At 39.6% G+C, this 23,581-nt stretch overlaps 1 protein-coding gene across 1 annotated transcript; it reads left to right on the forward strand.

Annotated features, from left to right (window-relative positions):
- The first annotated feature begins 15,198 nt into the window (after nt 1–15,198).
- LOC146872111 (uncharacterized) lies at nt 15,199–15,933 on the forward strand. The gene has a single exon (XM_085664367.1). It carries the CDS (start codon nt 15,199–15,201, stop codon nt 15,931–15,933), a length of 735 nt encoding a protein of 244 aa, XP_085520493.1.
- The last annotated feature ends 7,648 nt before the right edge of the window (nt 15,934–23,581 follow it).

Below are 23,581 nucleotides of genomic sequence, written 5' to 3' on the forward strand. Positions count from 1 at the left end.
TTAGCGTCACAGTTTCATTTTGCATCCGATTGGTTGACTCTAAATTGTGTCTGCTTTTTTATTTTAATCTTTTGCACTCCGAACAATTCTGGACGTTAGCTACCAGTTACTCAGCGATACTTTGTGACAGAAATGTGCATTTACAGACCCTCGTATTATTTAGTATGGTTTCGGAACTAATTAACATACTATAATGATATTGGACTTATATGAATTGGTTGAAATCGAGAAATGTATATTTGCAAAACAATTAATGTTTTATTTGTTATAATTTTGTACAGTGTGATAAACTTTACAACTGTCCCAAAAATGCATTGCAGGCTGATTAGTGCACGTTTGACAATAATAAGTAGTTTGACGCCTGTCACCAGATGTTTTCCTATCAGAACAAACAATGTAATCTCACTTTTTTTGCCCCACATCAGGAATATGTAGTTTATTCTCTATTCCATTGTCTGCAGACGATGTGGATGGACGGGTTTCTCGATTCACGAAAATCACCCCTCAACTGGCCTTGACAAACTTGTGGTGCGTAATTGGCGTTTCATAATTTGTTTGTTTTGTATAATTAATGTATGAGTTAATGACACACATTTCCAACTCCCAAGAAATCCGTCATGTTGTGGTGTGTGTTCTTCCGTACCACTTTCGTCGCTATCGATATCTATGCACGCTCTTCATCGCCTTGTTGCTTGGACGATATCATATTTATGATTATAAATTTCACTATACAGTGCGTGCTATGTTTGTATACCGACATTTCTTCTACAAGCTTGCCTTATCCCTTTTCTCAAGTGGCGCGTTTGAAGTGCTCGGACCGTAGTGAGCACGCATATCCCGTTCTCGTATGACATAAAACTCGCTGACATTTCTTTGTATTTATGTTAGTAATTTTATTATATTTTGATTTGATTTCTTGTGCCATTTTAAGAGAAAACCTCAAAGAAGCATGAATGTTTTAAAAAGTTGCGCTGAAATAACTCAATTACCCGTAATCACTAATCAAATTTAATGTCTCACGAGAGGGGACATCCGAGTGGTACGCTAGAATTACGATGTCCCATGAGATGGGACAGCTGAGTGTAAAGGGTTAAAAATTATTTTTGAACCTGATTCCAACTCGAATATATATAAGTACGTACATTTTCCGTTGCTGATCATAATTCATCAGATAAATAGAAAGGGAATATTAGGATTCTAATAATTTTACTTAGAAAACTTTTTAAACGCACTTATTTTGTTTCCATTCCTATTTACTCTGATTTATCTCGTTTTAATTATTATGTATAAGTCTCGTTTAGGAACTATAAAAATAGTGTTGCGTAGGGTTGCGTCTGGTTTTCGTTTAATTTGCGTCTAGTTTGTGTCTGTTGTGTTTGCTAGGTTTAGTTATCTATGCATGCGTTTCAGATAACTTTCAGTAACCACCTTGTAGCTTCTTAATGACTCCTGTAAGCGTCACATTTGCATATTAGAACAAATAGATTGAATCTGAATTGCATCTGTATTATATGATTTGATGAATATCTTTTTAATTTAATTCTATCTCAAATAAATCGAAGTACGTACACTTTACTTGTCATATCTTATTTGAACAGATTAATTTATTGGATATAGAACACACAAAAATAATTTCTTATAAATATTTTTTGCGCATTTATTTTTTCATCATTCCTATTTTGTCTTATTGACAATTATTTGTATGACACGGGTAGGACCTTTGTGAGTGGGGTTGCCTCATGCTTCCATCAGGTTTGCATCACTCTTGCGACTTGATTGGCTCTGGTGTGAGATTGCCATATTTTTATCTGCATGTATTTCAGTTGCCTTTTAGTTACCTTTTTGTTACTTCTTATTTGCATCTGTATGCGTCAAAGTTCCATTTTACATCTGTTTAGTTGCATCTGCGTTGCTTAACTTCAAGAAAATAATTTGAAACTAATTTCAGCTGGAATATAGCGAATTACGTATATTTTACATTGCAAATCTTACTTCATCAAATAAATCGATTTGATATATTAGAATTCTAAATTTGTTTCGTAGACAAATTTTCTGTGACATTTGTTTCGTTGTCATACATATTTATTCTTTTTGAATCTCCCACGGATAATGCTTTATACGTCTAGCGTAGGATTTTGAGAACATGGATGAATCTCGTTTATGTCTCGTTTATGTCTGGTTTGCATCTGAAGTGCATTCGCTTGCTATAGTATTCCCTGCATGCGTTTCAGTTGCCTTTTAGTTACTTCTTAGTTGCTTCTTAATTGCATGTGTGAGCGTCACAGTTGCATTGTTCAATCGATTGGTTCAGTCTAAATTGCCTCTGTGTTGCAATATTTTAATAGTATCTTTTGAATCTGATTTCAACTCGATAATATCGAAGTACGTACATTTTACTTTGCTCTTCATACTTCATCTGATAAATAGATTGTTTAAAGTAAACTTCTATAATAATTTCATAGATAGCTTATTTATCGCATTGATTTCGTTGTCATTCTTATTTACTGTCATAGTTATTATTATTTATATATCTCGGGTGGGACAGTTGAGCATAGGGTTCCTTCAAGATTGCGTCAGATTTGCGCCTAGTTAGTCTACAAGTTACCTGCTAGTTGCTTTTCAGTCGCATCTTTATGTAAACATCACAGTTGCATTTTATTTACATTTATTTGTGTCCGCCTTGTGTTATTTCCATAATATATTTTGAATCTGATTTCAATTCGAATATAACGAAATATGGCCATTTTATCATGGCCATTGCTGATCATTCCTTTTTATATATGATGATTGGCTATAGTAGGATTCTAAAATCACATCCTGGGATACTTTCCTACCGCATTTATTTCGTTGTCATTCATATTTATTCTTATCCACTCTCCTATTAGTTGTTATCTCCTGTGTTACTATTGAGAATAGGGTTGTGTCTCCTTTGCTATTGATTTGCGTCAGGTTTGCTTCTTGAAATCCCTAAAAAAATATAATTTATAATTATATTACATGAAAATATGGGAATAAGTAGAGTGACTGGGAGAAGTGAAAAATTATATGTAACGCTACATTATCTTATATAACCATTAGTTGCATGAGCCTTGTTAGACTTAAAAATCAAAAATTAATATATATAAAAATCTTTTGTATAATTTATAATCAATGAATAATTTATATATGTAAAAATCAATAGTTTATAATGTAGATTAATGTTACTGATATACAATTGCAGCATGATTATGATGCTTTATTGCGATTAAATGAATATCGGTAGTGATAATATGCTTTTAAAAATAAATTCTATATTTCTCTTAAAAATTTCTAAATTATTTATGAAAAATAAATAGATAATGTAAAAAAAACTTTAATCTCCGTTCAAGGATTATTACCATAAAATATTATATATAAAGACAAATCATAGACACTACACATATAGATAAAATAATCCTATTTAAACAAAATATTATAGATGATATAATATAAATACAATATAAGGATTCATGATTTATTTGTATAAATTATTTTCATTCAGATGTTCAAGAAAATGCAGATGAGTGCAGTAATTAGGTGGAACAATTAAGAGATATATGTGCAAGAAATGAGAACGAAAGACAGTGATTGAAAGCAAAGTTAAAAAAATGCTGCAACGTGAGGTAACAGGAGTCGAAGCAGAGGACTGTCAAAGTAATTTAATTATTGCTGAATAAAAACACTGAATCAATCATTTGCAAAATGTTTAAGTGCATCGGTATCATAGTGAATCTTTTGTAAATAGATTTATCAACGTGTGTAAAATGACTATAATGCTGCAGAAGCAACTTTAAGTGAAATACAAGTAAATAATTTTTTTTCAAGTACTATTAAATTTGTTACATGTAGAAATCATGGTAATACATAAGACACTTTCTATATTCTAATGTATCAAGATGTCACAAATGTAGAACACGCATAATGTATAAATTTAGTATATTACCAGATATAATACATCTTTTAGAAAATCAAATTGACCCCATGCTGCGTAGAGTACAAGAAAGTGTACAATAAATAGAATTAGAATTGGTACAGATCAAATTTTCGTATGTGGAAATAGAAAGTAAAAATCAGATAAAATTAAGGGATATATATATGTATGCGTATGTATAAGATATATAATTAAATATTATTGTAGAATTGTTATAAAAATATAATCTAATATAAAGTTAATATAATATAGGATTTGAAACACCAATTACATGTAATTACTACTGAACTGTAAGTAGCACGAAATAATTGGCCATGACTCAGTAAAACTTCGTTTATAAAAAAAAGCAGCAAACAAGTCGGAAATTATAAACCCTTCGTCATTAGAAGACGCGAAAATACTCCAGGAAATAATGTATATCATCATATAATAAATTCATGTAGCCACTATAGTCTTAAGGAAATAGTGTAATATGATAAAAGATCTTATTCCGACGTGTGCAATTATACTTGAATTTATTACACATTTGAGCATTTTTATTATTTCAATGATAACATCACAATAACAATTTTTTTTTAAGTAAAACAAATTAGTAAAGGAAAAAATATATAAATACACAATCGCACACGTTAAATGAGATATTTATATATATTTGTTATATTACATAACGCATGCATAATGTGCCCACAAATAATGCATTTGTATTATCTCTTACGCTAATATCGTATTAATTTTCTTCTTCTTAAGGAATTGTTCTTTTAATATGCACATTTATTTTTATAAATCCTGAATATGTTAGACACTAAAAATGAAATTCCTTTTATTTTTGTTTTTTCACGAAATTTCATAAGAAATATTGTACAATTTTTCAAATAATTCTTAGTTAATCTAATTGAAAACAGTGCATTCATCTTACGATTGATAGAAATGACCAAAATCTAATGAGAAGTAATCTAAATAATCAAATTATTAAGTTTAACCGAGTTTGTATATTACTGCTTCAAAAAATTTCATTATAAATGTACATGAAGATACTGTTCGTTATTATAAATTATAAAAACGAAAATATTTATGCTTTCTATGACATTTATGTAATATTTGAAAAATGTAAAGATGAAATGTTGAGAGAAATGTTTGCCCATATGTATGCGTATACTATATGTCTAAACTAAAGTATATATTCACACAATTATTTCCTAGGCTATTAAGGGCATTTAAAAATGAAAAGAAAGTAAAGAAAAGAATATAAGAAAAACTGTATTTATGCATTGTTGTCGTTTACATTTTAGTTAATTCGCATCGCTCATGTAAATACTTTAAGATGAAAAGTACTGAAGATTTATAGTGCAAAAGTTAATATCTATATTTCTTTTAACGTGATTATAATAATAAATGAAGAAAAGTAAAAGGATTATAAAAAGGTAAAGAAAAATAAATTAATAAATAACAATGATACAAGTAAGCACTAATAGCAATTATATAAGCACAAGTACCATTTAAATTTAATAAGATGACTTTTAAAATCTTTATTTATAATATTTATCTAGTAAACAGTACAGTGGTATATTTTTTAAGTCATATATCACTTTTACGTAATTTTTTCTTTTCCTTCTTTCAATAACTTAAAAAATAATTATATATATGCAACATGGACATATATGTATATATAAATAATCAATGATTGAATAGACAAAATTACACATTTATACAATTGATATTTATCGTATAAAACTAATAATAAAAGTAAATCACTTAATCTACATTTTGTACTGATTAATATTATATATTTTAAACTTACATTCCAATACTTTATGAAAGCAATATTATATTTATTTTTGTCAATTAGTTTTAAGTGAAAGTAACTGGTTCATTTATATGCTAAAATATTTATATAGATATCTTAAATTAATATAATTCCTTAAAAATTATGGCAATCGTTATTTTCTTTTATTTCAGAATGAAACAAATTTCCATATATCTTATAAGCATTTCGAAAAATAAATTTATTAATATCATTTCATATTGCGTGTATTAAATATAATCAAATCAATCAAATCGCTTCGCTTTCCCAAATTATGTAAGTGAATGGAGAATAGTATTAATATCTAAGTAATTGTAATCACTGCTGAAAGAATCCAGCAAAAAACACGGCAAAAATGTCGTAAGAGAGAATATTGAGTAACGAAAGAAATATAATTTCACTATACGGTTAAATAAATGTTCATCATATGTTTGTTGAAAGTTCACAGGTATAAGTATAATACTTATCTGCGCAAGAATGTAAATCGATTCTAAATAATAGACGAATGTATATATTTATATATTAGAATTTATTACTCATAATGGAATGTAATATTATTCTTTTTTAATGTATGTTAAATTGGCATCGTTTATTCTTTTATTATTTATTTTTAATTTCCACTTTTTTAGCGAAATAAATAAAACGAAATATAGAAAATTCTTTTCTTTCCTAAAAACAGAAATAATCCTTTTCTCGTAAAAAACGTGAATATATTTAGCTTCTGGAAATAAATTTCTGAATTTATCGTCAACTAACAACGTGCAATGTATTGAAAGAAAATACTGAGATGCAATGTTGCAATTAACAAACAATGTGGAAATTTATTATATGATACAAAATACCATTTATACTCATTAATTAAGATGCACAGTAAAAGTTCAAGAATTGTATAATATTATATTTTAACGATATTATGTAATGTGAGAATAATATTAAAAATACGTGTGATGAGATAGAAGTATTCTAAATATATTTAATCGGACTGATTTTAATAAAATATTTAGATTCAGGGATGAGAATCTGAAAATAGTAGGCTAATTTGTGCTATGGATACAGAATAAATTATCACCACTCAATTGGGCTCTTGGTAAAATCGAGAAGATCAATTCAGGGACGAATGATGTTGTTGGATTGTTGTAACAATTTCAACTGTAAGAAGACTTCTTAAAAGATCAGTCGAATACATTTCTTTGTTACATAGAGAACGTGGAAAGTGATTAATTATTGATTATATTGCTATTCTCTCTCATTCGAGTATAAGTAAATATTTTTGATAAATGTGCGACTAGAATTATTTTATTATATACCTTTTAGATACTATCCTTCATACTTAGCATGCTATATTGCTCAGTTTGGTATTTATATATCTTGCTAGGTCATTTGATTATTTCATTCTGATTTGCTATCTAGTATTACAAATAGAATGTAATATATTCGAAAGAAAGACTTTTGAAGAGTATAAATGTCAATAGAGATTTCATAAGTGAAAACATAGATTTATGAGAATGCAAGGACTTGAAGTAAGTGGATACAGAAAAGTTTATTGGACATATATTGCAAGTACAATAAACAATCCTGTCAACGTTTGACGCAAAAAGCTGATACGTTAAGATAAATAGTATTCCCTCGTTATGACAATTGTTAAATTATCTATTATAAGCGATGATGATTTTATTCGCCATGCCTATAGATTAATTTGCAAATTTCAATCTCTTATTTGAAATAAACGTAGGTACTTAACTTCCCAACTCAAAAAAATAATTACTTTTCGCTAATGAAATTTGTTGTTGCCATTAGAGGAGAATATGTCGAGTAGTATTTTCTTACCATCTTTCTCCTCCATCTCCCTCCTACCCTATCTTCTTTTTTCTTGCCCTCAATTTCTCACATAGCTTCTTGGATGCTGGAAGGAGTAAAACAGAGAAGATAGGTAAACAAATCACGCACATATAAGTAAGATTGCGGGGTGCTGGTCAATCATGAAATTAGGTACACGTGAAGTACCTGACGGAGTACACCGTATGATATGTCCTAATACAGAACCCACGGGGTGCTACCTTGAATTTAAGAAGGAAGCATCGGTCATTCTTCCCTTCTCTTTCAAGCTAGCCTAAGCGAAAGAGATGGATGGATCATTAGATGGATAGATAGAGGGAGGAACAGATAGTTTGAACAGAAATGAAAAGAACGGAAAATCAAATTTTCTATATTCGAGCGAAAAGATAATTGTGAGAAAGAGGAAAAAAATATTACAGATGTGTTTATCGATCCAAGAATTCATTATTGTTACTTTCGTTATTGGTATAGCCCAGAACACAACTTTCTCCTCATGTATATTCCTTTCTTTTATATTTATCTTTTCATTTTTATCTTGTATTTGCATAATTGCTGAAAATAGTAAAAAGGGGAGACAACAATTAAAATTAATGAAGACGAATTTATTTCAGAAACATTCTGAAACTGTTATGTGAATGGAAATATTCCTTAATAAAATTGAGAAATAGTTAACTAATAAAACTATTGGATACCTATTAAAAGTAATTAAATTTAAACTTACTATTAAATGCATACACTTTTTCAAAAGCGGCATGTAAATAATCTCTCTCTTTCTTTCTCCTTCTCTCTCTTTCTTTTTTTTGCGTTTCTATACTCAAGCGTTTCTATAATACATCACCGCTTAAAGAAAATGAAGTAGGCGATAAATTTTCGTTCAATGATGATCAGACGCGTGCAGGAACATGTATTCCTTTTAGTCCCTACGAAAACGATACGCAATATACAAAAACGAAAATGCAACATTCCGGCAGTAAGGAGGGAGAAAATGTATTCTGGACATCGCGCAATTAATTACTTCCTCATGAGATACACAGTGTGTGTATTAAACAGAAACACAGAGTAATCCGTATATTCTTAAAGATCTCACCAAGTCGATTTTCAATTTTTTGACTTTGACTCAACGCTCGTCTTTGGAAGAAAGCATATTAACAGTATGAACAGCACTACATTCATTTTCCACATGACTAGCGGTAATAAAACCGACTTTTCTTTTGTTAGATTATCACAGTTTGTTCTTGCATCTTTTAATGTGGCTTGGAAACGTAAAGTAGTGCCACGAAACGAATAAATGCGAAGGAAGTGTCAAAGTAAAAAAGCAAAAGAAACAGCAAGAGAGAAACCTTTAGGACATCGTAGATTCGCATTGTTAATTACTTGTAATTTCCACCTCTGGCCAAGAATTCGCTATAACTGATTTCTTTACCCTTCTTTATCTTTTGCGATTTATTCTCGATACGGCCAATATGTAACCTATCACGATAGATAATCCTGTATTAGTTATTTTAAGCTTTATTTAAATGTCATAACTACATAGTAAACGTGGGATGAGCATTCAATATGCATGCGGTTACCCTAACTTTCTCTTGCTTCTTCTCTTAGGCTTTGCCACTTTTATTGGATAGTTGTCTCATCGTTATTTTTTAGCCGAAATAAGGTACTAGCCTTTCGCATAAGAAAGATGCAAAATGGAATCTATTTGTATACAATCGAATCCGTTCTCTTTCTTTTATTTCTCTATGTAGTATGTTTCACTTTCTCTCCCTATCTCTCTTTCTCCCTCTTTCTTTCAGTCATTCTAAAATTGTACATGACCTTACTAATTTTTCCATATCTATTGCAGAAAACAACTTATCGTTGGCAATTTTATTTTCGTTCTATCAGCACGATATTGCGACTATTTCTCGATCATAAACTTCTCTGTAAGATAAAGTACATTTTAGCCCATCTCCATAAAAATCTACTTAATTAGCAATCTATATTGTCTATATAGAATTCTTGAAAACTATTATTTATCAGTTGAGCCATTTCCGATCGAGTGCGAACATAGAAATGGAAGAAGGCTTTTTTTATTATCATCTCATGAAAGCTTTCGTTTACTGGTAGATTCATGTTATGTTTGCGAACCATTACATTCATCTTAATAGAAGAATTAAATAGTCACGTGTGCAGCAAATTCATTTCATGTATACGTAGGTACATACGTTATTAGGTATATGCTCACTAGTATCTACGATGAGTTAACGAATAGTGGGATAGATCTGATTATCATAGAAATCATCGCTGAGATATATACTTCCATGAGATTATATACTACCATTCACCGGCTTTAATTCGTTACGCAAAAGCAAATGTCGAAATGAGAAATGAGCTTTTTTTCGTTTCCAACGCGAAATGATTTTAACTTATGACAGTGTTTGCTGATGTGCTTTTTCTCTTCTTATCTCTTTTCTATATCCTTCTACTCTTTATCTATCCTTTTTTTAATAGCCTGCAATGACTTTCTTTCCGCGATAGAATTTACATATGCATTAGAAATTAGCACGCGTTATTTACTATTGATACCCACAACATCGACCAAACGACTTTCCAGATGGAGGTTAATTATGCTTTGGAGCTGTATATGCGCGATTTTCATCGAGAAAATAATGTTGGTTGTATAATGAACGAGGGAAATACATTTAAGATGAACGCTAAATCGAGTATATACTTCGATCCAAGAATTCAAGAGTAATTACATAGCTTAATGACCTGAGCATAAGCAAATATAAAAAATTCGTGTTGTGTATGTGTATTAATATTAACAATAAAAATATAAAAAAGTTCGTAAAGCATAATTTTCAAAAAATATCGTACAATTTTAAGATTAAGTTTTCAAACGCTTCTTTATAATGCGCGCAAGAGTGTCTTACGAAGATCATCCAGGACTTATCGTTAGTTTCGAAAACACAACATTTTTCAAAACACGAACGTTCTCTATCCAAGCGATCGAGATTCACCTTTTCAGGTAAATTCTCCTATCGTTAGGTAACGTATACCCACTTGTCCCTAATTTTCTTTTTATTTCTTTACGATCTTGCAACGTAGTAAGCGTCGATCGAGAATACACGCTTCCAGCAGCGACGGCCTTTTGATCTAGATCTATTTCGAATTATGGTGGAATATCGACTTAGATGATAGGAATCCGATTCTCATATAACATAAAGAGAGTTTTACGCTCAACGTACATATTCTTGCTTCGATGCAATTGGTATATTTTCTTCGGCGGAAATGTTTTCAGTTTTCTTTACAATGCCTCTGTAAAGCAGTGATGAAAAATTTGTAAGTCGCAAAATTTCTTCTTTAACATTCCTTCTTTTAAAAACACATACCTTGCTAATTAATGTAAATATGTACCTACTCCCAAACAATTTGAAGTTATGCAATTAAGTTAAACATGAAATTAATTTTAACAAGTTAATCGAACGACAAAGAACAGTAACCAGATAAATGTAAGTTTCTAAAAAGGATATTCGTATATTTAGGCCATGTTAGCAAGGAATGTGAAGTTATCCCGGATCCAAAGAATCTTGAAACGATCAGAGAATTCCTTGGTTCGCCAAATATTAAAAATTATCCCCAATTTTTAGTTCTTGCTGGATACTACAGTAGCTTTATCACAGTTTTATCGGAAATAGCGATCGTATTATTAAAGAAGGAGTCAACATTCAATCAGAACAAATCACAAGATAATTCATTTGTTACTCTCTTAGATGCGCTATGTAAGAAATCAGTTTTCCACTATTCTGACTTCAATCGAGAATTTAATGTGACCACGGATGGGTCAGTATATGCCATGGGAATAGTTTAATTCCTGGGTCTATAAGGAAAGACCTTCCAAATTCGTATTGTTCGAAATTATTAAACAGAGCAGAGAAATGTTATTTCATAATAAATAGAAAATATTTGGCGATTGTTTATGACGTACATTATTTCCGACTTTATTTATACAAGCGGAAATTTACGATAGACATGGAACCATTGATATGGTTAAATTTTTTCAAAGAACCAACACTAAAATTAACCGAATTAAAATTAGTAGAATACACTAATAAAGTATTGTATAAGACGGGAACACAAATGCCGATCCATTATGAAGAAATCGGAAGGAAAACAGATGTTATCCATTCGTAAATCAAATGATAGTTTTTCCAGCGAATCGTTGTACTGTAGTCGTTCGTATGCTACAGATTTAGGAAAGTTGTTCAGATGAATTGATTCAAATGATCAATAGTCTGGATTAGAGAAAGAAACACGTAATGAATCCTCGGTACCATTAGATAATATAGAAAAAGAAACATATTATGACTATTCAGAATCAAGTAATCGAAATCAGTTATTTTGCGAGACGTTAGACAATGGCTAAGATAGCTCTCTTATTCTCGAAAAAGAATATGAATCGTAAATGAAGATTATGATATAATCAAAATTAATTCATGATTTTTGTCATCTTTGCAAAAAATAGAGTTCCATTCAACTCCTTCCCTTTCAACGTGAAATAAGAAAAAATCATCGGGCGAATCGGCGTGTTGACTGGACAATTTGTTACGCCCCTCTTGAGTCCTGTCGACACTCCAACCAAATAATCGATAACACATTTACCTGTATCCTTGAGAAGACCTATTAAAGGGATCTTTGAGACGATCTTTATGTTATTACTTTGGTGCTCTGTATGGCATTAATTTGCTTAACCTCAGCAATTTTTAAATAACAAAATATCTACAAGCACATTAAATGATACGTTTAATAGTATAATAATGTGAAACAGTTGACGATATAATAAAAATTCTTTATTTATATCGGAGTTGCTATTGTTTCAGCAACGCCTGAAGTAACTTTTGCTTTTAGTTGTTCAAGTATACGTAATAAGAACTGTTGTTTATCTTCTGCCTGCTCTTCTTCTATTGCAGCAAGATTTATGATAAAGTATAACTTTAGGATTATTGTTAAAGTCACCTTTCAAAGCTTGGTTTTCCATTTCTAATTTTAAATATTCGATCATTTCTCTTAATTTATTGCATTCTTCCTTTTGATTATTTTACAGATTCCAGATCTGATTCTAACTGGGCAACTAAGTTTCGAATTAATCATAACATAAATCATAATTTACTTTTATTGCATCGCCGTTGTATGCATCGATTGAATTGTCTCGAGACCTATATTTTTCGATAGTACATTCTAATGCAAGAGCTCCTTCATGCATGGCATTGCTACTGTCATAATGATCATATATTTTCATACAAATCCATTTGCTATCTACAACTATCTTTCTTTTGTGATGAATATCATTTTCATTTGTAATTTGCTAATTAACATATTCAATTTTCATTTCGGTAATGTCATGTCTACAGTCAATTGTTTTGCCTAATTATAATTCTTAGATAAGTTTTGACTTTTCCTTTCAATCACATCCAGCTTGAATTTGAACTCACCTTCTGCTATCAAAACTGTCTCTGCTTGTTGAAATCGATGTAATTCCCGTTTTAAAGTAGATGGTTTAATGTCTGAATATAGATACATTAAATTGGATTATTGCTGTTAATCACAATAGGTGATACATAACAGGAAACAAAATATTTTCTATTAATGAACAATTGAAATATATATCGATTTATTCAAATATACCATAGTGTCCCAATATTTTTGTCACTTACTGTATAAGCATTGCTCAGCGTTAGTTAAATCACATTAAATCTCATAAATAGACGCGATTCAGAAAGATGAAAAACAATATTTTAATTGTTGGATATTTTATCGTTTCTTTACGTACAGATTATAAAAAACATAAAAGAACTTTTATAATGAGGATTAATTAAAAGAAAACTGAACATGCACTATGCAATATATTTAAATTATATCAATAAATGAACCGTTTATACAGTTAGTTGTAATTGTGTATTTAGTAAAAATAAAAATTAAAATATAATTAATTTGTGATATTCATGACCGTTTACTGCGTACATAATTTCATAACGATATTAAGTTGACGATAGAAGAATTAAACAAATAACGATTCGAAAGAAAGAGGAAAAATAAGTAATTCTTGCCCTTATCAGCGATCGGTTGGTTTCTCTTCTTTATCTCATTGATTGGAAGAATAAAATGAACATCATTGCAATGAAAATTCAAAAGCCGCAGGCGAATGGATATTCAATGAGAATTCTTCGCAAATCCGAGATGTTATTGTAGTACGATTTTAATTATCCGATAACATGAAATTCATTATACTAGAGGGACTTTAGGTCTTTGATTTCCCCAATCGATAAAAAATAATATCGTAGTGATCTTAACTTAAGCGATATGCATAACAAGAACGAATAAAAGTGCACTAACACTTATTCGTGCAAGAATTCATTAATAGATTTTAAAAATTTTTAATGAAGAACTAAGCTAATAGTCTCGTGACAAGACACAAATTTCAACAAGTCGGATACCGTATAAATCAGTAAAATATTCGAATCTCGTTTTAAGTTGATAAATTTTTTCAACTATGTTAGTTCCTTCTTTACTATGAGAGATATCAGTGAGAATTGTGACATATAATTCTATACGACGAGGTCTTCATTTATTATTTTCTTTTTATAGTAAACAAAGATCAAAATTGATTTCATTATAAATAATAATAAGAGGACAATAGTTTAAATCGTGATTTGAAATTTAAGTGAAAGAAATAGAATAACGAATAAATGATGTAACATCCTGCTGAATTATTATCGACCGATATAAGAGAAGAACGTTTTTATAAGGCAACACAAGGAAAGGAAATCCGAAACAAATAGTGAGTAACGTTGCTAACAACACCCCATTGTTTTCGACCATGCAATTTTTATCGACACAAATAACATTGAGCTCAAAAAAAATTTCTAATTCATTTTCTATTTTCATTTCCAAATCATTGAAAAATAAAAAAGAACAGAAATAAGAAACTTATCTGCAATGGTGTAAACACTACAATTGAAGCCGTTCGTGAAACTTGTTACTTACCAGTTGTATTTCCACTCAATTTTGGCTATTTTTGTAAATTTTCTGTAATGTCTTTGAAATTCTTACTTTTGTCTTCCATCATTTTGTGAAAATCTAAAATGACTTGTGCCTACTTTCAAATCGTTCCTTCCAGGGTATTCATAAAAATTATGAATACTTATAAAAGTATTCATAATTTAGTAACAGTATCTGCCTTTTTAAAACAGTTTCTGCCTTCTGCAGACGCAGGAATGTCTCACCTCCTAAGATTTGCCTTAGAGGGGTTCGCGTAGAGGTCAGAACCAGTGTGAAATACCTGGGCATTGTGGTAGACTCAAAAATGTCGTTCAGGTCCCACTTTGAGGCCGTAATTCCTAAAGCCGAGGGTATCCTTCGGTACCTCGGAAGGCTCCTTCCGAACCTTCACGGACCGGGCGAGAGGAAGCGGCGCCTCTATAGCGGCGTGATCCACTCGGTGCTCCTATATGGGGCACCGGTGTGGTGGCGCGCCATTGTGGAGGATACGCGAATCGGGCGGGCTGTGCGGAGCCTCCAAAGGAAGGTGGCGATCCGGGTGTGTTGTGCCTATAGGACGATCTCCTTCCATGCGGCTATGATGATCGCGGGGATTATTCCTCTCGGTCATTTAGCACCCCAGCTAGCGGAAACGTATGCGGCCGTTAGAGGCGCGGAGGAACCTGTTTCTCCGCGCGCTAAGGCTGTATTGGGTGCTCTTGCCAGAAGGAGGGCAATAGAGGCATGGAAGGCTAAGGAACTAGAGTTTATCGGGTCCCCAGAGGCAACGGGAGTGCGCACGAGGGCGGCCATTGCCGAATGGTTGGCTGAGTGGATTGGAAGGCCGTTCTCTATCGGAACGACATTTCATACCACGCAGCTGATGACCGGTCATGGATGTTTCTCGGCGTATTTATATGGAATAAGGAAAATCCCCTCCCCACGTTGTTTTCACTGCGAGGGGAGTGAGGATACGGCGGAACACACCCTGATCGACTGCCCGGCGTGGATGGATGCCAGGAATGAATTGATCGCCGCGATGGGGGGAGGTCAGCTAACCCTTCCCGAGATAGTCAGGGTTTCCCTGACTGTCCCGGGAGGATGGGCGGCCTTTCGGACCTTCGCTGGACGGGTTATGCGCGCAAAGGAGGACGCTGAAAGGCGCAGGGAACGGTTGCGTGCAGATGATGGATGTGTGAATGAGCGTGTGGGTTCGTACGCGGATGGGAGCGCGAACGATTGGCCGCATAGGAGAGTGATTCCAGTGCGGCCACCTCGGGCAAGGCTCCGAGCAGCTCAGGCGGCGCCTGGCTCAAGCGTCGCTCCTTTATAGTCGGTAGTTCGTATAAACGAAGGTGAGTGGGCCCGGTCAGAGCACCATGGGGTGGAAATCGGGCCAATATGTATATAGTCAGGGAGTATTTTGCGTCTCCAGGAGCTCGTTGGCCCCGGTCGAGTGCGCTATAGTGGTGTGAATGCGGATGTATGGATGAATGAGAGCAAGGCGAATACCGGCCTGGCTCACCGAGGAGGGGTGGTGGGTGAATTTGTAATACGCATATGTGTAATCCCGCCCACCACCTTGTTTCCTCAGCGCGTTAGTTATAAGAATCGAGAGGTTTTTTAGACGGTAGGCGACCCGTTCCTGGGAGCATTCCCAGGCGGGCTGAATCCGACACTCCTCTGAGTACCGGGCTCAGAGGGCCTATGAAGGTTTTTCCTCCTGACGAAACAAAAAAAAAAAAAAAAAAAAAAAGGGTTGCGTCAGGGTTGCGTCAGGGTTGCGTCAGGGTTGCGTCAGGGTTGCGTCAGGGTTGCGTCAGGGTTGCGTCAGGGTTGCGTCAGGGTTGCGTCAGGGTTGCGTCAGGGTTGCGTCAGGGTTGCGTCAGGGTTGCGTCAGGGTCCCCCTGTGGGTAGGGGGTTAGAATACTCCCACAGTATTCCCTGCTTGTCGTATGAGGCGACTAAAAGGGATTGTATGAATGGTGTATGAATGTTCTCGTATGGCTATTCCTATCTTTACTCTTCTATCACTCTCTTTTCTACTCTTTGCTCTCTATTGCTTCCTTCCGTTCCTTTCCTTTCCCTTGGGGAGCCTGGCTCCCTTGTATTAAAATAAAATATGATGAGTACGACGAATGGAATAAGCGGGCATGGGAGGGATACCCATGCCACGGCGGTGTCAGGTGGTGGTAGGGCAGGCCACCCGCCGTCGTCAACCAACGACTGCCAGGAGTTTGGGGTAGGCAACCTGGCCCCAGCTCTGGATAATGCGTCAGGAAGTGCATCGCAGGTAGGCGACCTGGCCTGCGGTGTGTCTAATGCGTCAGGAAGAGCAGGTAGGGATGAGGGCCACCTGGAGGAGTGGCAGAAGGCTGCTAGGGCGGCTGAAGGCATGCGTTTTGCCGGACTCACCATCAAACGGGAGACGCGGAAGGCGAAGCGTGCGAGGCCCGTAGTGTACTCGTCCGAGGAGGATGAGTCGGTGTTAGACTGGCCCGTGCTGGGGGAAGGAGGACGAGCGGAGACCCCTGCCTTGTCTCAGGTGGAGACTGGTAGGGTGATCGACACGCTAAAGGAGGCCTCCATCGATGCCGAAAGAGCTAGGCTGAGATGCCGGAACCTCAAAGGAGACATCTCGGGGGTAATGAAAAGGACCCATAGAATAACTATGGAGGGACTCAAGACCCTGAGAGTAAGGCTCCAAAACTGTGAAGATGATCCTCCGTCGGCGAAGGAAACAATTGCGCAGCTGAAGGCTGAACTGAAAGCCATGGAGCTGCGCAACAAGGAAGTGTCAGAGGAGAACACCCGCCTCAAAAGGGTAATCAAGAGGATGGAAACTCCCTTGGTTACCAAAACGAAGGATAGGACCCCGGACGCAAGGCATTCAGACGGGTCGGTGAAGGCACTGGCGGAGGCTGTCCGCAGTGTGCAGCAACAGCTGCAGCAAGTACAGCAGCAACAACAGCAACAACTGCAGCAAGTACTGCAACAGCTACACCAACAGCCGCAGCGGCAACAGCAGCAGCGTCAGCCGCAGCCGCAGAGACAACAGCAGCAGCAGCAACAACAACGGCAGCAGACGCTGAGTGGAGCAGCGACTGGGGCTGGTGGACCGCACAGGGGCCCCACACTCCGTGCTGAGTCCACTAGACCTCCTGCGAAGCAGGTAAGTGTAGGTAAGGCACTAACCCCGCAGGATGATTTTGTCCAGGTACTTGGCCGTAAGAGGAGGAGGGTCCAGAGGAGAGAAGCTAATGTACTCTCCCTGGCTGCATCAAGGGATGTAGTCAACGACGCTCAACCCTTGCTGGTACAGGCGCCCTCCAAGAAGAAAAGGAAGGGGAGAAACCGTGCGCAACGACGGAGGAGGAAGTTGCAAAGGGAAAGAGAAGTCGCTGCAATTTCCCTATCCTGTACCGAGGAGACGACGTACAGGGATGCACTTATGCGGGCCACGGAAGGAATCAACCTGAAGGACCTGGGAATTGGCACCATGTCCTGCAGGAGAGGACTTACAGGTGCCTTTATATGGCAGGTACGAGGCAAAGGGGCAAATGCGAAGGCCGACCGGGTGGCGGAGGCCTTGAGGAATGCTGTCCCAGGGGCAAAAATCACCCGCCCCCTTCGTACGAGCACCATGAGGCTGGTGGGATTGGACGCGTACGCCAATGGTACCGTCATAAGGAACGCACTTTTGGAGGTGCGATCTGGAACGGACCCCAACCTCATTAAGGTCGGAGAGATCAGGATTGGCAGGGGCAGACTTGGTGAGGCCACTGTCACGGCTCCGATGCCTGTTATCAGAGCGGCCCTGGAAAGGGGCAGAATAGACGTGGGACTCACAAAGGTGAGAGTGCACGAACTCAGGCAGCGGCCCCTCACATGCCACCGGTGCCTTGCGCGAGGACATGTCGTGGCAACGTGCCCGGCCACAAAGTCTAGGACAGACTTGTGCTACATCTGTGGGAAGCCGGGCCACGTGGCCAAAGCATGTACGGACAAGGTGGCGTGCCCGGTTTGCACAGATGCTGGCCGGAAACAGACTAACCATCGAGCCGGTTCCTGGGAGTGCCCGGTTGTGCCTCCCAAGAAATGGGTGGACAAGGTGTTCGTGAGGGCACCAAATGGTGGTTCGGAGACAATGACAAACAGGAGAAGTGTAGTGACAGGGAAAGAGACCCATAGAGGAATGTCACAGGAAGACATGGAGGTGGAACAAGGGGTACCGAGCACCTCAATAGTGGTAGAAACAGCGGAGAGTCCATAGACAATGTTCTCTGCTGTTCTACAAACCAACACAAACCACGCGCGCCGTGCACAGGACTTGCTGGCACAGCGCATGCGCGAGGACAGAGTAGAGCTGGCGATCATTGCGGAACCATGGTGGGTTCCTCCGGGGGATGAGAGGTGGTTCTCATCCCTAGGAGGGACCTCACTCTCCGCGGTGCTTGTGGGCGAAAGTAGAAGACCCTGTAGCCTTGTGCGTAGGGGCCTTTTCTATGTAGCCGTTAAATGGGGGGACTCGCTGGTAGTCTCGGTTTACTTTCCTCCCAGCGAGAACATAATTATGTTTAGTAGACTCCTTAATGAGCTTGAGGAGCTTTTAGAAGCATTTCCCGCTCTCCCAGCGCTGGTGGCTGGCGACTTTAATGCCCGGTCCAGCAGATGGGACCCAGAAGGCAGGAGTAACCGGAGAGGTGAGTTGCTCTGTGCCTGGGCCAATAGATTGGATCTGGGTTTGCTGAACCGGGTTGGCTGTCCTACGTGCGTTCGACCACAGGGGTCGAGCGTCATAGATCTAACGTGGGGCACGTCGGCGGCTGGCGTCCGCCTCTCGGACTGGAGAGTGGATGAGGTTGAGTCCCTGTCGGACCACCTACATATTAGATATAATTATAGGCACGAAGCTACAGGGGTCCGAAACTCTTGCCCACAGGAGAAAAAGTTTCCTCGCTGGAAGATTAACTCCCTGGATGAGGACTACTTGGCGGCGGCCCTCATCTCGGGGGAGTGGACGGGTGGAATTGGATGCGGGAGAAGTGCGATCGGTGCGGACTGTGTGGACAAGATGGTGAAGTGGGCACAGTCTACACTGAAACAGGCGTGCGACACGGCCATGTCCCGGGTAAGGGGACAAACCCGTGGTAGAAGAAGTACTTACTGGTGGTCGGACGAACTAGCGAACCTTAGGGCCGTTGCGACGACCACAGTAAGGAAACTTTCCAGGGCCAGGAAGAAAAAGAAGAACGGCGATGAAATAGTGCGGTGCCTGGACGCTCGAAGGGACGCAAGGAGGGCACTGTCTAGGGCTATTAAAGTGGCCAAGAGGAACTCATGGAGGGACCTGCTGGACTCCATAGAGGAGGATCCATGGGGAAGACCCTACAAACTGGTCTTGGGGAAACTAAGGCCATATGCCCCACCAGTAACCGAAACCATGGAGGAGGAGGTACTGGAAAAAATCCTCTGTGAGTTGTTCCCAGGAGGACCGGGAGTTGAAGAGCCGCAGGAACCTACGCTATCGGAGGTAACTATCTCTGAAGAGGAGGTCTTGGCTGCTGCCCGGAAAAAAGGAAGAGGAAGAAAGGCTCCTGGACTGGATGGAATACCGGGTGTGGTTGTGCGTGCTGCGTCGATACACTGTGGGAAAGGGTTGGCGCAGTGCTTTTCTGCATGCCTTAGCACAGGAAAGTTCCCAACAGCGTGGAAGATAGCGAGGCTCGTCCTTATCAAAAAGAAAAGGGACGCGCCCCCGGACTCATCGGGATCATATAGACCCATATGCGTGATTGGCGAACTGGGGAAACTATTCGAGCGGATAGTCGTTGGCCGGATCAACAACTATCTAGAGGAGACTCGTACCCTGTCGTCATCACAATATGGGTTTAGGCCGGGAAGATCCACTGTGGATGCCGTCCTCGATGTTAAAAACTTCGTGGAGGCATCGACGCGGATCGGGAAGGTGGTTATCCTGGTGAGTCTGGATATCTCGAACGCCTTCAATTCCTTGCCGTGGACTGTGATCGTTAGGGCTATGGAGCGTGGAAAATTTCCACGTTACATAGTGGACATCATAAAGAGTTACCTGGACAAACGCGCCATAGCATACACGAACAAGTATGGACGCGTCGTGAAAAGACAGGTGTATTGTGGGGTCCCACAGGGATCCGTTTTGGGCCCTACGTTGTGGAACATTGCCTATGACAGTGTCCTCCGAATCCCGATGCCAGGTGGCTCCCGTGTCGTCTGCTATGCGGACGACACGGCCCTCCTGTCATCGGGATGGGACCTGTCGCAGGCCATCGTGAACGCCGAGCAGGACCTGGAAGTCCTGGTAAGGGAGATCGAGGGATTGGGCCTTAAAGTGGCGCCACAAAAGACGGAGGCCATGGCCTTCCCTGCCTCTGCCTTCTGCAGACGCAGGAATGTCTCACCCCCTAAGATTTGCCTTAGAGGGGTTCGCGTAGAGGTCAGAACCAGTGTGAAATACCTGGGCATTGTCGTAGACTCAAAAATGTCGTTCAGGCCCCACTTTGAGGCCGTAATTCCAAAAGCCGAGGGTATCCTTCGGCACCTTGGAAGGCTCCTTCCGAACCTTCACGGACCGGGCGAGAGGAAGCGGCGCCTCTATAGCGGCGTGATCCACTCGGTGCTCCTATATGGGGCACCGGTGTGGTGGCGCGCCATTGTGGAGGATACGCGAATCGGGCGGGCTGTGCGGAGCCTCCAAAGGAAGGTGGCGATCCGGGTGTGTTGTGCCTATAGGACGATCTCCTTCCATGCGGCTATGATGATCGCGGGGATTATTCCTCTCGGTCATTTGGCACCCCAGCTGGCGGAGACGTATGCGGCCGTTAGAGGCGCGGAGGAACCTGTTTCTCCGCGCGCTAAGGCTGTATTGGGTGCTCTTGCCAGAAGGAGGGCAATAGAGGCATGGAAGGCTGAGGAACTAGAGTTCATCGGGTCCCCAGAGGCAACGGGAGTGCGCACGAGGGCGGCCATTGCCGAATGGTTGGCTGAGTGGATTGGAAGGCCGTTCTCTATCGGAACGACATTTCATACCACGCAGCTGATGACCGGTCATGGATGTTTCTCGGCGTATTTATATGGAATAAGGAAAATCCCCTCCCCACGTTGTTTTCACTGCGAGGGGAGTGAGGATACGGCGGAACACACCCTGATCGACTGCCCGGCGTGGATGGATGCCAGGAATGAATTGATCGCCGCGATGGGGGGAGGTCAGCTAACCCTTCCCGAGATAGTCAGGGTTTCCCTGACTGTCCCGGGAGGATGGGCGGCCTTTCGGACCTTCGCTGGACGGGTTATGCGCGCAAAGGAGGACGCTGAAAGGCGCAGGGAACGGTTGCGTGCAGATGATGGATGTGTGAATGAGCGTGTGGGTTCGTACGCGGATGGGAGCGCGAACGATTGGCCGCATAGGAGAGTGATTCCAGTGCGGCCACCTCGGGCAAGGCTCCGAGCAGCTCAGGCGGCGCCTGGCTCAAGCGTCGCTCCTTTATAGTCGGTAGTTCGTATAAACGAAGGTGAGTGGGCCCGGTCAGAGCACCATGGGGTGGAAATCGGGCCAATATGTATATAGTCAGGGAGTATTTTGCGTCTCCAGGAGCTCGTTGGCCCCTGTCGAGTGCGCTATAGTGGTGTGAATGTGGATGTATGGATGAATGAGAGCAAGGCGAATACCGGCCTGGCTCACCGAGAAGGGGTGGTGGGTGAATTTGTAATACGCATATGTGTAATCCCGCCCACCACCTTGTTTTCTCAGCGCGTTAGTTATAAGAATCGGGAGGTTTTTTAGTCGGTAGGCGACCCGTTCCTGGGAGCATTCCCAGGCGGGCTGAATCCGACACTCCTCTGAGTACCGGGCTCAGAGGGCCTATGAAGGTTTTTCCTCCTGACGAAACAAAAAAAAAAAAAAAAAAAAAAAAAAAAGAAAGGGTTGCGTCAGGGTTGCGTCAGGGTTGCGTCAGGGTTGCGTCAGGGTTGCGTCAGGGTTGCGTCAGGGTTGCGTCAGGGTTGCGTCAGGGTTCCCCCTGTGGGTAGGGGGTTAGAATACTCCCACAGTATTCCCTGCTTGTCGTATGAGGCGACTAAAAGGGATTGTATGAATGGTGTATGAATGTTCTCGTATGGCTATTCCTATCTTTACTCTTCTATCACTCTCTTTTCTACTCTTTGCTCTCTATTGCTTCCTTCCGTTCCTTTCCTTTCCCTTGGGGAGCCTGGCTCCCTTGTATTAAAATAAAATATGATGAGTACGACGAATGGAATAAGCGGGCATGGGAGGGATACCCATGCCACGGCGGTGTCAGGTGGTGGTAGGGCAGGCCACCCGCCGTCGTCAACCAACGACTGCCAGGAGTTTGGGGTAGGCAACCTGGCCCCAGCTCTGGATAATGCGTCAGGAAGTGCATCGCAGGTAGGCGACCTGGCCTGCGGTGTGTCTAATGCGTCAGGAAGAGCAGGTAGGGATGAGGGCCACCTGGAGGAGTGGCAGAAGGCTGCTAGGGCGGCTGAAGGCATGCGTTTTGCCGGACTCACCATCAAACGGGAGACGCGGAAGGCGAAGCGTGCGAGGCCCGTAGTGTACTCGTCCGAGGAGGATGAGTCGGTGTTAGATTGGCCCGTGCTGGGGGAAGGAGGACGAGCGGAGACCCCTGCCTTGTCTCAGGTGGAGACTGGTAGGGTGATCGACACGCTAAAGGAGGCCTCCATCGATGCCGAAAGAGCTAGGCTGAGATGCCGGAACCTCAAAGGAGACATCTCGGGGGTAATGAAAAGGACCCATAGAATAACTATGGAGGGACTCAAGACCCTGAGAGTAAGGCTCCAAAACTGTGAAGATGATCCTCCGTCGGCGAAGGAAACAATTGCGCAGCTGAAGGCTGAACTGAAAGCCATGGAGCTGCGCAACAAGGAAGTGTCAGAGGAGAACACCCGCCTCAAAAGGGTAATCA

Source organism: Vespa mandarinia, unplaced genomic scaffold (assembly GCF_050613455.1).
Source record: "Vespa mandarinia isolate Hongniang unplaced genomic scaffold, ASM5061345v1 scaffold_51, whole genome shotgun sequence".
NCBI lineage: Eukaryota > Metazoa > Arthropoda > Insecta > Hymenoptera > Vespidae > Vespa > Vespa mandarinia.

Coding starts and splice junctions, on each gene's coding strand:
- LOC146872111 (XM_085664367.1), top strand. CDS start 15,199: ATGATGATCGCGGGGATTATTCCTCTCGGTCATTTAGCACCCCAGCTA.